This window comes from Carcharhinus amblyrhynchos, chromosome 1 (assembly GCF_965287045.1).
Source record: "Carcharhinus amblyrhynchos chromosome 1, sCarAmb.v2.hapA, whole genome shotgun sequence".
Taxonomy (NCBI): Eukaryota; Metazoa; Chordata; class Chondrichthyes; order Carcharhiniformes; family Carcharhinidae; genus Carcharhinus; species Carcharhinus amblyrhynchos.
This window is the reverse complement of record NC_137324.1, coordinates 96,951,008-96,964,478: the sequence shown is the minus strand read 5'-3', so window position 1 is coordinate 96,964,478 and position 13,471 is coordinate 96,951,008. Positions and strand designations below refer to the sequence as shown.

Here is a 13,471-nt window from a genome sequence, read left to right as displayed (position 1 = left end):
ATACTCCAGGATGGTTAACTTTTAAAAGAGATTGGCAAAATACAAAAGGAGGGGTATCCCTGATAATAATGGAATTGGCTGAAGACAGTAGGAAAAAAGTTCGTAGGTCAGAAAACAAAAAGTAGAATGAATTTGGATGGAACTAAGAAACAGAACGAGACCAAAAAATTGGTAAGTTGCTTACAGGTTGTCAAACAGTTGTTATAATGTAGGACCGATTTTAAATCAGTGGTGTAACAAAGCTGAATATAACCTTCTCCCCTTGACATTTAATAGCATTATCATTGCTGAATCCTCCACTATCAAAATGCTGCGGGTTGCCACTGACCAAAAACTGAACTGGATCAGTCATATAAATACTGTGGCTACAAGAGCAGTTCAGAGGCTGGGAATTCTACAGAAACTCACTCAGCTCCAGATACCCCAAAAGCTATCCATCATTTACAAGGCACACGTCAGGACTGTGAGTGCCTGCCTTCCCACCGGTTTCCAGTGTAGTCTGACCAGCGACTGTTCGCCGGCTCTGGGAGATTCGCATGTGTTTCCGGTGCATGCACAAATCCTGGAACAAGGTTGGCGACACGCATCTCCCACCATGACTTGCCAGAAAAGTTGCGGGTTGCGATGGGAGAATCGCAGCCAGAGTTACCAACTATAGCTAATAAGTGTCAAAAATAATATTAGGGGTTTATAGTGCTACCAAAATGGGGATCAAACCAGGGGATTGAGTCAAATTTAGAATTCAAGTGAGGATCAAAAAAAAGTAAGAGAAAATAAGAGTAATTTATTGTAATTTTTTATAAATATGTAAATAGGAAGAGATTAGTGGAAGTAAACATAGGCCCATTCGATCGGAGACACATGAAATTCTGATAAGGAATAAGCAAATGAAAGGTATTAACAAGTACCCTGGGTGGGATCTTCCCAAATATTTGGAGTTCGAGAACTGCATGGAAAGGAGAGATTTTCTGGAGATGGGCTCTCTGCAGCAGTGCTTCTGTCTAAGGTACACAAAAGGACAATATGCTTTCAATTGCGCACAGCAATGCAATCTTACAGGAAGCGTGCTGACCCCACGCTGTGTCAGGAGTTTGGCAGACTCTGGATGTGGTCTCACAGCAGGATACTACAAAGATCAGCTACACACAATCTTTATTAATGATTTCAATGAGCAGACTCAGTGTGATATATCCACATTTGCTGACAATACAGAATTAGGTAGAAAATTAAGCAGTGAGGTGGGTGCAAAGAAACTTCAGAAGGATTTAGACAAGTTGTGTAAGTGGGCAAGAACATGGCAGATAGAATACAAGGTAGCAAATTGTGAAATTATCCACTTGGTTAGGAAAATACAAAAAAAGCAAAATTTTTTTGAATGATGATGTTTGCTTTCAGAGGGAACCTGGGTGTCTTGTACAGGTATCACAGTAAGTTAACATGAAAGATGGACAAATGGAAAGCAAATAGTACACAAGCTTTTGCTACAAAGGGTTTAGAGTACAAGAGTAAAGAAGTCTTACTGCAATTACATAAGACATTGATGAGCCACAGCTGGAACATTACATAGAACCCCTACAGTGTGGAAAAAGGCCATTCAGCCCATCGAGTCTGCAATGACCACAATCCCACCCAGGCCCTATTCCCATAACTCCACATATTTACCCTGCTAATCCTTGACACTAGGGTCAATTTAGCATGGTTAATCAACTTAATCCGCACATTATTTGACTGTGGGACGAAACCGGAGGAATCCCATGCAAACACATGGAGAATGTGAAAACTTCACACAGATAGTGACCCAAGGCCAGAATTGAACCCAGGTCCCTGGTGCTGCGAGGCAACAATGCTAACCACTGTGCCACCATGCCACCCTCACCTTACCTTAAATAGGATATAGTAAGATTGGAGGCAATGCAAGACTCACCAGGATAATTCCTAGGATGAGAAGGTTGCCCTATCAAGAGAGACTAAATAGTCTGGGTCTATATTCTTTGGAGTTTAGAAGAATGAGGGGTGATCTCATTCAAACAAATAAGATCCTGAGGGGGCTTGACAGAGTAGATGGTGAGATGGCTTCACTAGTGAGAGAGTCTCAAGCAAGAGGACATAGCTACAAGATAAAGTGCCAATCATTTAAAACTTAGGTGTGTAGAAATTTCTTCTTGTAAAGGGTGGTGAATCTCTGAAATTCTCTACCTAGAAGGTAGCGAAGACTGGATCATTAGAAGTATGTAAAGTGGAGGTGGATAAATATTTGAAAGATCAAGGAATAGGAGGTGATGGGGAAACGGCACAGAAAAGAAGCTGAGATTGGCTTAGATCATCCATGGTCATATTGAATGGCAGGGCAGGCTTGAAAGGCCTGGTGGCTGACTCGTCCATTTCTCAAAAAGCAAACTACTGCGGATGCTGGAGTCTGAAACCAAAAGTGAAATGCTGGAAAATCTCAGCAGATCTGGCAGCATCTGTAAGGAGAGAAAAGAGCTGACATTTCAAGACCAGAAAGTCCTTTGTCAAAGCTTTGTCAAAGGGTCATCTGGACTTGAAACATCAGCTCTTTTCTCTCCTTACAGATGTTGCCAGACCTGCTGAGATTTTCAAGCATTTTCTCCTCCATTTCTTCTGTTCTTCTGTTTCCTTAAATAAGAAAGGATATATTTTCCCTCAAGGGCAAAAGTTCAGTAGGCTGGTTCCTGAGATGAATGAATTGTTCTGTAAGGGGAAATTGAATTGATGAAGTCCAAATTTCCTGGAGTTTAGAAGAATGAGAGGGATTTAATTGAAACATAAAATATTTAAAGGCCTTGACAAATGACATGCTGCGAAAATGTTTCCCCTTGTTTGGAAATCTAGAACACAGGGACTGGAATTAAATTCCCTCTTGGAAGGGAGACATTTAGTTGGTTGGGAGGATGCAATTGCGGATCCTATCATTTTCCTGTCTCTGTCCAGAGTAAGTCCAGGCAGGAAGTCCCATGGATGGTTTCCAGTCCCACCATGAATTCAGCCACTTCAGTAGATATTTACCTAGAAGTGGGCACAAGACTTGAGATGCTAAGGGGAAGATTGACATAAGTGAAGTTTCACATTAGAGTGCTGTCAGCCCATCAGATGACTGGTAACTTGGTAGTCCCAGCAGCGTCAGATTCTACTAGTGGCCACTGCTGGGACTACAGTTAGTAAAAAGAAAATGATCTACTGGAAGGCCTTTGGGGCATGTTCAAGAGGCTGTGAGATAAGGGGCATATGCATTTGGGGATGTGACTCTGATTGGCATAGGGATCCCCCAAAAGAGTTTTCTTCCTCCCTACTCCCACCCCTTCTTACCCAACTCCAGCCCATCTAGCTAGAACTGCTGGGCTGCCCACGTGGCATAAACCTCCCCCTGCAGTCAAAATGGCGACTGTGGCAAGATGAGGCACTTAAGTGACCATTCATTGGTTACAATGGCCTCAATAGGCCCAAGGATAGGTGGACCACCTAACACTCACTGCACCCCTTAAAATGGGAGACTGGTTGAGGTGTGTGGGCCACACGTTGCATTTTACACATCCTGTGCTGTCAAACATGCCAGCAGGGGCTTCATAAAATTCTACCCATTAACACGCCCACCACCTCACCCACCAACCACCTCACTCATTTACCCATTTGCCACCTCACCTGCCATCTATTTGCTCACTTACCTCACCTACATACCATTTAACCCACCTGCCATCCACCCACCTACCACCTCACTTATCCTACTCATCCACCCACTTATCACATCCAAATTACCACCTATCTATTTATTAATTCATCCATCCACTCAGATTCACCCATCCATTAACATCCATTTACTGACACTAAAACTGGACCTGTAAATTTATCATAAGTTACCTAGTGCCACAAGAAGGGTATGTGTCCTGTCGACACCAGCAACCCTACTCCACTGCATGATAGAATTCTCTGAGGTTCACTGCATTCCACATCTGTGATAAAGTTGGACTTGCAAGGTCCAGCAAGAAATGCAGAGCAGCACTGAATGGGAGGAAAGTTCAAGGGGAGCAGCAAACCAGCGACAATAAACACTCCTCCGAAGACTCAAGCTAATTACACTAAACGGTTTACAGATGTTTCATGTGCCAATGTTTCAAAAATGTACATTTCTTTGGAATTTGTGTGGCTTATTTAAATCACAAAGGGACATGTCTGCTTTGTGATTTGAGGAAGGCCAATTTTGTTTTTAGGCGATGGCCTTGTGGTATTATCGCTAGACTATTAAGACAGAAATTAGCTAATGTTCTGGGGACCCAGTTTCAAATCCCACCATGGCAGATGGTGGAATTTGAATTCAATAGAAAATATCTGGAATTAAGAATCTACTGATGACCATGAAACTGTTGTTATCAGAAAAACTCATCTGGTTCACTAATGTCCTTTAGGGAGGGAAATCTGCTGTCCTTATTTGGTCTGGCCTACATGTGACTCCAGAGCCACAGCAATGTGGTTGACTCTCAACGGCCCTCAGGCAACTAGGAATGGACAATAAATACTTTGAGAAGTCTCACAACACCAGGTTAAAGTCCAACAGGTTTATTTGGCAGCACAAGTTTTCGGAGTCTCAAGCTCCTTCTTCAGGTGAGTGAGGACTTGTGTTGACAAACAGGGCATATAAAGACACAAACGCAATTTACAAGATAATGGTTGGAACGTGAGTCTTCACAGGTAATCAAGTCTTAAAGGTACAGATAATGTGAGTGGAGAGAGGGTTGAGCACATTTTCTCCAGCCAGGACAGTTAGTGAGATTTTGCAAACCCAAGCAAGTCATGGCGGTTACAGATAGTGCGACATGAACCCAAGATCCCGGTGGAGGCCATCCTCATGTGTGCGGAACTTGGCTACCTGTTTCTGCTCAGTGATTCTGCGTTGTCGTGCATTGAGAGGGCCGCCTTGGAGAACACTTACCCGAAGATCAGAGGCTGAATGCCCGTGCATGCTGAAGTGTTCCCCAACTGGAAGGGAATACTTCTGCCTGATGATTGTTGCGCGGTGTTCATTCATTCATTATCGTAGCTTCTGCATGGCCTCCCCAATGTACCATACCTCAGGACGTCCTTTCCTGCAGCGTATCAGGTAGACAATGTTGACCAGGTTGCAAGAGTATGTGCCGTGTATCTGGTGGATGGTGTTCTCACGTGAAATGATGGCATCTGTGTTGATGATCCGGCATGTCTTGCAGAGGTTGCTATGGCAGGGTTGTGTGGTGTTGTGATCACTATCCTCCTGAAGACTGGGTAGTTTGCTGCGGACAATGGTCTGTTTGAGGTTGTGTGGTTGTTTGAAGGCAAGAAGTGGAGGCGTGGAGATGGCCTTGGCGAGATGTTTGTCTTCATTGATGACATGTGGAAGGCTCCAGGGAAGATGTCGTAGCTGTTCTGTTCCAGAGAAGTACTGGATGACGAAGACTACTCTGTCTGCCGTGTCCCGTGTTTGTCTTCTGAGGAGGTCAGTGCGGTTTTTCACTGTGGCATGTCAGAACTGTCCATAGGGGATGACTTCTTTAGGGTGGAAGCTGGAGAAGTAGAGCATTGTGAGGTTATCCATGGGCTTGCGGTAAAGTTAAGCACTGAGGTGACCATCCTTGATGGAGGTGCGTGTGTCCAAGAATGCAACTGATTCCGGAGAGTAGTCCATGGGGAGTCGGATGGTGGGATGGAACTTGTTGATGTCATCATATAGTTGTTTCAGTCATTGTTCACCATGTGTCCAAAGGAAGAAAATGTCATCAATCTATCTAGCATATAGCATCGGTTGAAGGTCCTGTGCAGTGGAGAGGTCTTGTTTGAACCTGTGCATGAAGATGTTGGCATATTGAGGTGCGAATTTGGTCCCCATGGCTGTTATGTCACACTGTCTGTAACACCCACGACTTGCCTGGGCTTGCAAAATCTCACGAACTGTCCTGGCTGGAGACAATACACATCTCTTTAACCTGTGCTTAATCCTTTCTCCACTCACATTGTCTGTACCTTTAAGACTTGATTACCTGTAAAGACTCGCATTCCAACCATTATCTTGTAAATTGAGTTTGTGTCCTATTTGTGAACATGACTCCCACTCACCTGAAGAAGGCACTTGAGGCTCCAAAAGCTAGTGCTGCCAAGTAAACCTGTTGGACTTTAACCTGGTGTTGTAAGACTTCTTACTGTGCTTACCCCAGTCCAATGCCAGCATCTCCACATCAATAAATACTGACCAGCCAATGACAACTATGTCCCACAAATGAATTTAAAAAAAGATGCATTGCAATGAAATACTCCATTAAAGAGACTCGAAATCCAGCTGAACAAAAACTGTTGAGTTGTTATAATTTGACAGTGTGAGAAAGGATGTTTAGTAGTAATGGAATATAGTGTGTTTCTGCCTTAAAGAGTCCTCAAATATAAAGCTGGAGAAAATGTTAAGCCAATTTCTCTTAAGTCTTTGCATTCTAACAGCAACATTAGCTTGACTATGATGAAAGTTGTCCAAATGGCCTCCTGCAATACTGAAAGTAAGATTTTGAGATTGTATATAACAATTCCATCCACCAGAATCATGATATTCTGCCACCACTTCAGAATATGGAAATATGTCCATTTTGAACAGTCAGTAAGTCAATATCATCCTTAACACACACACCTTTACATTCATGTTAGCCCTGAAGCTGTTTGGAAAGTACAGGATGCCAATTCGCAAAGGAATAAACAAAAAAAGAAGCATCTCCTACTTCAATCACATGTGGATAGAGCTCATAAAGATGCATACTAAAATAAAAATACTTCTGCAAATGTCAAACTGATCGTTAAGCTGAGAATCCAGTTTTAATAATCCCTGTATAATTTGCTGCACTGTAAAACTGCACGCTTAACAATTTATTAACACAGTAGCTTTACAGCTGATTCATTAAAAGTTGACACCGCCATATGTCAGACAATAACATTGCTGTATCAGCTGGCACAGATGATCTTAGCTCTTTTATGTGTCCAGCTGCAACTTTGTAATAAATTGTTAGATGTTCAGTTGAATGTGGTAACTTGCATTTCCTTCTTTCATTAAAATATAGTTCCTGATTCATGCAGGACTACAGGGGTAGCATGGTGGCACAGTGGTTTAGTACTGCTGCCTCACAATGCCAGGAACTCAGGTTCAATACATGGCTTGGGTCACCGTCTGTGTGGATTTTCTCCAGCTGCTCCAGTTTCCTCCCATTGTCCAAAAGATGTGCTGGTCAGATGCACTGGTCAGTGTACCTGAACAGGTGCCAGAGAGTGGTGATGAGGGGATTTTCACAGTAACTTCATTGTAGTGTTAATGTAAGCCTAACTGTGATATTAATAAATAAGGAAGGTTTTATCTCAAGAGTCTGAATGAAGGCACTTGACTTACTGCCCCTCTGGCTGCCTCCAAACTTTTTCCAGGGGCAACTAGTCCGACTCCTGTTAACACCAACACCTTCCCCCCACAGAATGGAAATGTAACCATCTGGGTCACTCTCTCCTGAGTCAGATTTGCAGTGTAGGGAATTTTCTCACCTTGGGAGCAAAACTTCAGGCTAATATATCTGATAAAGATAAAGGATGATTCATATAGTCACATTACAAGAGGCTGCTGAATATAAAAATAATCACAATCCTTAATGGGAGGAGAAAAAAATTAACACCATACATTTCCAAAGATGAAATGAGCCCAAATTTGTCCTGAAAAATATTGGCATCTTCTGTCTAACATGTAATTTTTGAAAGTACAGTTGCAGAATAAATACAATAATTAAAAACTTGAGTAAGCAGAGAATTTGCTTCAACAAATCTATAAGCTATTATTGTAAAATAATCATGATAGTCAAAAGCACAGCAATTGAATAACAGAAACAGATCTCTGCGTATCTTTCAAAATGGACATTGCATTGGGGGACACAGTCAAACATGACAATGGGATATCAATAGTAGCACTATTGACACTACTATGCTACTGAGTTGCTGATTCAATCTATATCATTACAAGTGAGGAGTTAGATGTGAACCAAGGGCCTCTGTCATGATCCTTGGCCAGACTCCCAAGTTGTTGATAAGATTGGTTAAGGACCAATAACATTTTGTTTAAAGTAGACAAAGTTTGAAATTTAGGACACTTGCTCAGTGAAGAAAGCTACAGATTCCATGGGCTTTGAACAATCAAAAATAAACTTCGCTATACACGCAAATGTGACACCACTGTTTAAAAAAGGCAGTAGACAAAAGGCAGGTGACTATTGGCCAGTTAGCTTAACTTCTATAATAGGGAAAATGCTTGAATCTACCTTCAAGGATGAAATAGTGAGACTCTGGATATAATTGGTACGACACAGCACGAGTTCATGAAGGGAAAGTCATGTTTGACTAATTCGGTGGAATTCTTTGAGAGCATTACATGTGCAGTGGACAATGGGGAACCTGTAAGTGTGGTGTATCTGGATTTCCAGAAGGCATTTCACAAGGTGCTGCACTAAAGACTGCTACATAAGATAAAGGTGCATGATGTTACGGGTAATGTATTAGCATGGATTGAGGATTGGTTAACTAACAGAAAGCAGAGAGTGGGAGTAAATGGGTGTTTTTCTGGTTGGTGATCAGTGACTAGTGGTATACATCAGGGATCAGTGTTGGGACCGCAATTGTTTACGATTTACAAAGATGATTTGGAGTTGGGGACCAAGTGTAGTGTGCCGAAATTCACAAACGATACTAAGATGGGTGGCAGAGCAAAGTGTATAGACGACGCTGAAAGTCTGCAAAGGGATATAGATAGTTAACGTGAGTGGGCAAGGGTCTGGCAGATGGAATATAATGTTAGTAAATCAGAGGTCATCCATTTTGGTAGGTATAACAGCAAAATGGACTATTATTTAAATGGTAAAAAATTGCAGCATGCTGCTATGCAGAGGGACTTGGGTGACTTTGTGCAGGAATCTCAAGGAGTTGGTTTGCAGGTGCAGCAGGTAATTAAGAAGGCAAATGGAATTTTGTCCTTCATTGCTAAAGGAGTGGAGTTTAAAGACAGCGAGGTTATGTTGCAGCTGTATAAGTGCTGGTGAGGCCACACCTGGAGTACTGTGTACAGTTTTGATCTCCTTACTTGAGAAAGGATATATTGGCATTGGAGGTGGTGTAGAGGAAATTCACTAGGTTGATTCCAGAGTTGGCTTATGAGGAGAGACTGTGTAGACTGGGGCTATACTCATTGGAATTCAGAAGAGGGGAAATCTTATAGAAATGTATAAGATAATGAAGGGATTAGATAAGATAGGAGCAGAGAAGTTGTGTCCACTGGTGGGTGAAATGAGAACTATGGAGCATAGCCTCAAAATAAGGAAAAGTGGATGTAGGATTGAGTTGAGGAGGAACTTTTCACACAAAGGGTTGTGAATCTGTGGAATTCCCTGCCCGGTGAAGCAGTTGAGGCTACCTCATCGAATGTTTTTAGGGCAAGGCACGGATAGGTAAATTTTTGAACAGTAAAAGAATTAAGGGTTATGGTGAGTGGGTGGCTAATTGGAGCTGAGTCCACAAAAAGACCAGCCATGATCTTATTGAATGGCGGAGCAGTCTCAAGGGGCTAGCTGGCCTATTCCTGCTCCTAGTCCTTACGTTCTTACAATTAGAAAGATAAAGCAATTTACAATATCTATCCTATACTCTAACATTCAGTGTTAATATGAGGTATGGGTGAATCAGCAGACAAACACACCACACCGCACAATAATGCAACCAAAGCAGATTTCACAGACAACCCACCTGCATGACCAAAATGCTGTGAGTCAACAAGTCTGACTGAACTTTTTCTCTCTCATGGGGATTTCCAATCTTCACCTTTGAAGATCTTGCTTTGGAATTCTCAGCGAAAGACACTCCAGTGATGGACGACATCACTGATGAGCCACCTCACAGAGTTTCAGTCCATTCCCCTGGATTCCACACTTAAGTACCAATTCACAAGCACAGTTTCTTCTCTTTGGCTGTGCCAACCTGAACGGACCTGCTCCAAAGGGCACGCGTGCACCAACAGCCCACAGCACCAGCTTCTTTTACATTCTTGGATCTGCAGGGCTTCTCTTGAGCCATTTTCAATTGGCAGACTCGAGTAGCATCAACAATGGCCCACCTCTCAGGGTTTCAATCTCATCTCCTGAGATTCCTTTCTCCTGAATCCCCAAGTATACAAGCAAACACAAACATTAGGCACGAGTTATATCTTTGATGGTGCTGAGCTGATCCCAAAGAAGTACCTTTGTTCCAGTGGCCTGAAACAGAGTCACCCACTCTTGGCTGCATTATTTACTTGAGTCTGCTCCCTGCAGCCTTTTTCTTGTTAGGAATCTATTTCTCTGCTCTTCTCTTAACTGGGATCTGTCTCTGGACTCTATCTCTGTCCCTTACTTGGGAGTTTCTTTTGGGACGTCCTTCTATCACCTAGCCCCTTTTCGGGATCTCTTCCTGTCCTCTCTCCCTTTTTTGGGATCTTTCCCTATCTGCTGTTCTCATAGAAATCATAGAAACCCTACAGTTCAGAAAGAGGCCATTCAGCCCATCACGTCTGCACCGACCACAATCCCACCCAGGCCCTACCCCCATATCTCTACATATTTTACCCACTAATCCCTCTAACCTACCCATCTCAGGGCACTCAGGGCCAATCAACCTAACCCGCACATCTTTGGACTGTGGGAGGAAACTGGAGCACCCAGAGGAAACCCACGCAGACACGAGGAGAATGTGCAAACTCCACACAGACAGTGACCCAAGCTGGGAATCGAACCCAGGTTCCTGGAGCTGTGAAGCAGCAATGCTAACCATGGCGCTACTGTGCCGCCCACTCTCTGCCAGGTTAGTTATGGTACTCTGCACCCAATTGCCTGACCTGATGTATCTGTACCTTTTCTTTTCTGTCTCTAAGCACAGGGCTATACTGTCCTGAAGAACTTAAAGATGCAGCTGTGCTGAATCCCTGGTCTGCCCTTGCATGAAAAATCTGAGGTTTGTTAGTACATGGAGTTCCCAACCTCTGCACTCAACATTCAGAGATGTTTACGTTTCATAACACTCAAGGAAAGACAGAGTTGCATCCATGAGCCTTCCCAGCATGGACTTAATTGGGGCAGCGGTGGGAATATGATGGATCCCCACCACCACCCTCCCGCCCAGCTGTATGTTCACCTGCCACAGAGGAGGGCACAAGATTGATTTGCTTGGCCCTGCAAGAAGATCATATTTGATCATGGATCACAGAACATGTACAACCAGGAAGAAAACAAGGATTTCCAGCCTCTCCAAAACAAATCCAACTGGTCTTGAGCACTTAAGGATTTCTTGTCATGTGAATAATTATCACATCAGTCTCTAAACATTAAGTGACTTAATTCTCACTGTACGAAGAGGTTTATGGCTGCAAACTGAGAAAGGTAATAATAATGCTGTTTGCCTGCATTAAGAAATGATGAGTGAAACAATATAATTTGGGTCTGTCTCAGCAAAAGCAACACAACATTCTCTCCATCTGATGTCATTTGTCTAGTTCATAAAGATGAGACTAGCTCAATTTCAATCAGGCAAGCTGCAAACTTTAAACTTGACAGAATCAAACTGCTGCAGATGCAAATCATCCGTGCTTCAAAACCTCAGAGCAATTTCTTTTGCTTTCTTAAATATGATTTCTATGTGAGTGGTGCTCATTGAACAGGACAAGTTCCATCACTGCAAAGTCAAACACATTTCCAATTTAAGAGTCCTTTTACCATCAAGCAGCCCAGAATTAGGAATAGCAGTCGTCGAGCAACATAATACTTGGCAAAAAAATTTTTGTATCATTTTAACATTTACTTCAACTATTTTAAGATCTTTTTGAGTGGAATTGGCAGTACAATTTTAAGTGGAATTGTCAATTAATTTTGTGCTGTTGCCCGAAGCCCACTACGAATCAGGCTGAGACTTTCCAAACTAATTTCATATAGGTTTCTAATGATTCCATCAATTTTGCCTGAATTGGAATCTATTTCCCAGAGATTAAGGCAGAACAGCAACCTGATATAACAGCCTGGATCCTAACTCCAATCCAACCACTCCAGGATCCATTCCAGCTGACTGTTCTTTCCATTCAGAATTCCATATATTCTTTTAGCCTTTTATATGAAGAAATTTTTGACAAAGGTAATTAAGTCACATCACCATGGTTACCATGAAGATTGAAATCTCCTAAACCAACACTTTACAACATAATCGTAAATACCTGTCATCCATCAATGAAAATTTTACACCGTGTCAGATATTCCATCTCCTGCTTGGGTGCTTCACTAGTCACCTATGCATCATCAAAGTTATACTGCCGCTGTATTTTTACTTCTTTGACTCTGCAACTAAGAGAAGTATTTCTCATTTACAAATAAAATTATTTTAAGGGGTATATAAGAAATAATTTTGGCCCAGAATTTTCTGGAAAATGAAATGAGTTAAAGACACATGCTATCATTCGTGTGTAAATATTAAAGCAATTTGTGGGTAAGGAAGGCTGTTTCATGAATTATGATTCACCGTGAATTGGTCAACAATTTGCCATTAACCTCCTGAAAATGGGACCTGGCTGTCAACCTCTCTGTGTTTGAAGAAATTGCTGCATTTGTACATTAATCATCAATTGAATGCAGAAAGTTAGTGTTAGTTCTTAACAGATTAAGGATCCTTTTGTTGATAGGATATAGATTCCTGAAATGTTGCTCAATCACTCCAGTCCTAAAGCAAACAACTGAACCTGCAGAGTCTCATTATTTCAGCAGTAAATTGTTCATAGAGGTCTTTAAATGGCAAAACCAAATTTTAAAACAACTTTTTTTAAAGACTTACTTTTTCTTTCTGCCTTTTATCCCTTCCCTTCCCGATTTTGACAGTAATTCATTCCCCATCATTCCTTTGCTTGCCTATCCTTAAATCTGATTAATTAAGGATTTCGACTATTGGTTCTGTCATTTATCTAGACACCCCATTAACCTCCCATTATCAGCTGACATTTCCAGCAATTCCAGCAAAAAATAGTTTGAGCTGAAGGGCAAGGGAAAGAAAGTTGCCCTACTCCAAATTTCATCATAAAACCAACCAATATGTGCAAAACACATCCTTTCATGATTCATACAAAACACAGCAAAAGTATAATTTTAGTGCAATATAATGAACTCAGAGCATCAATTTATAAATTACAAACTTTTTCCTAAGCATTCACTTAAAAAAGGGGCTCCTGGGGCCAGAAATCCAGAGTCGGGAAGATTCTGCAGATCTTTAAAAATGAAGACCAGTGCATGGATGCTGAAGTCCTGCCTCCATTTCAGATCCCATTTGTGCCAGTAGGAGAAAGGGGGCACATGATTCACACATGAGGGAAACCAGAACTCAGCAGAGCATCTGAACACAGTGCTAAGTTCAAACAGAG

At 42.0% G+C, this 13,471-nt stretch overlaps 1 protein-coding gene across 1 annotated transcript in view; it reads right to left on the bottom strand.

Annotated features, from left to right (window-relative positions):
* lgi2a (leucine-rich repeat LGI family, member 2a) overlaps positions 1-12,372 on the bottom strand; it is an 80,923-nt gene extending 68,551 nt beyond the window's left edge. The window contains exon 1 of the mRNA XM_080189332.1: positions 12,281-12,372. Coding sequence (XP_080045458.1) covers positions 12,281-12,291 — 11 coding nt within the window. The 5' untranslated portion in view covers positions 12,292-12,372. The remainder of the gene's footprint in view (positions 1-12,280) is intronic.
* Between the last annotated feature and the right edge of the window lie 1,099 nt (positions 12,373-13,471).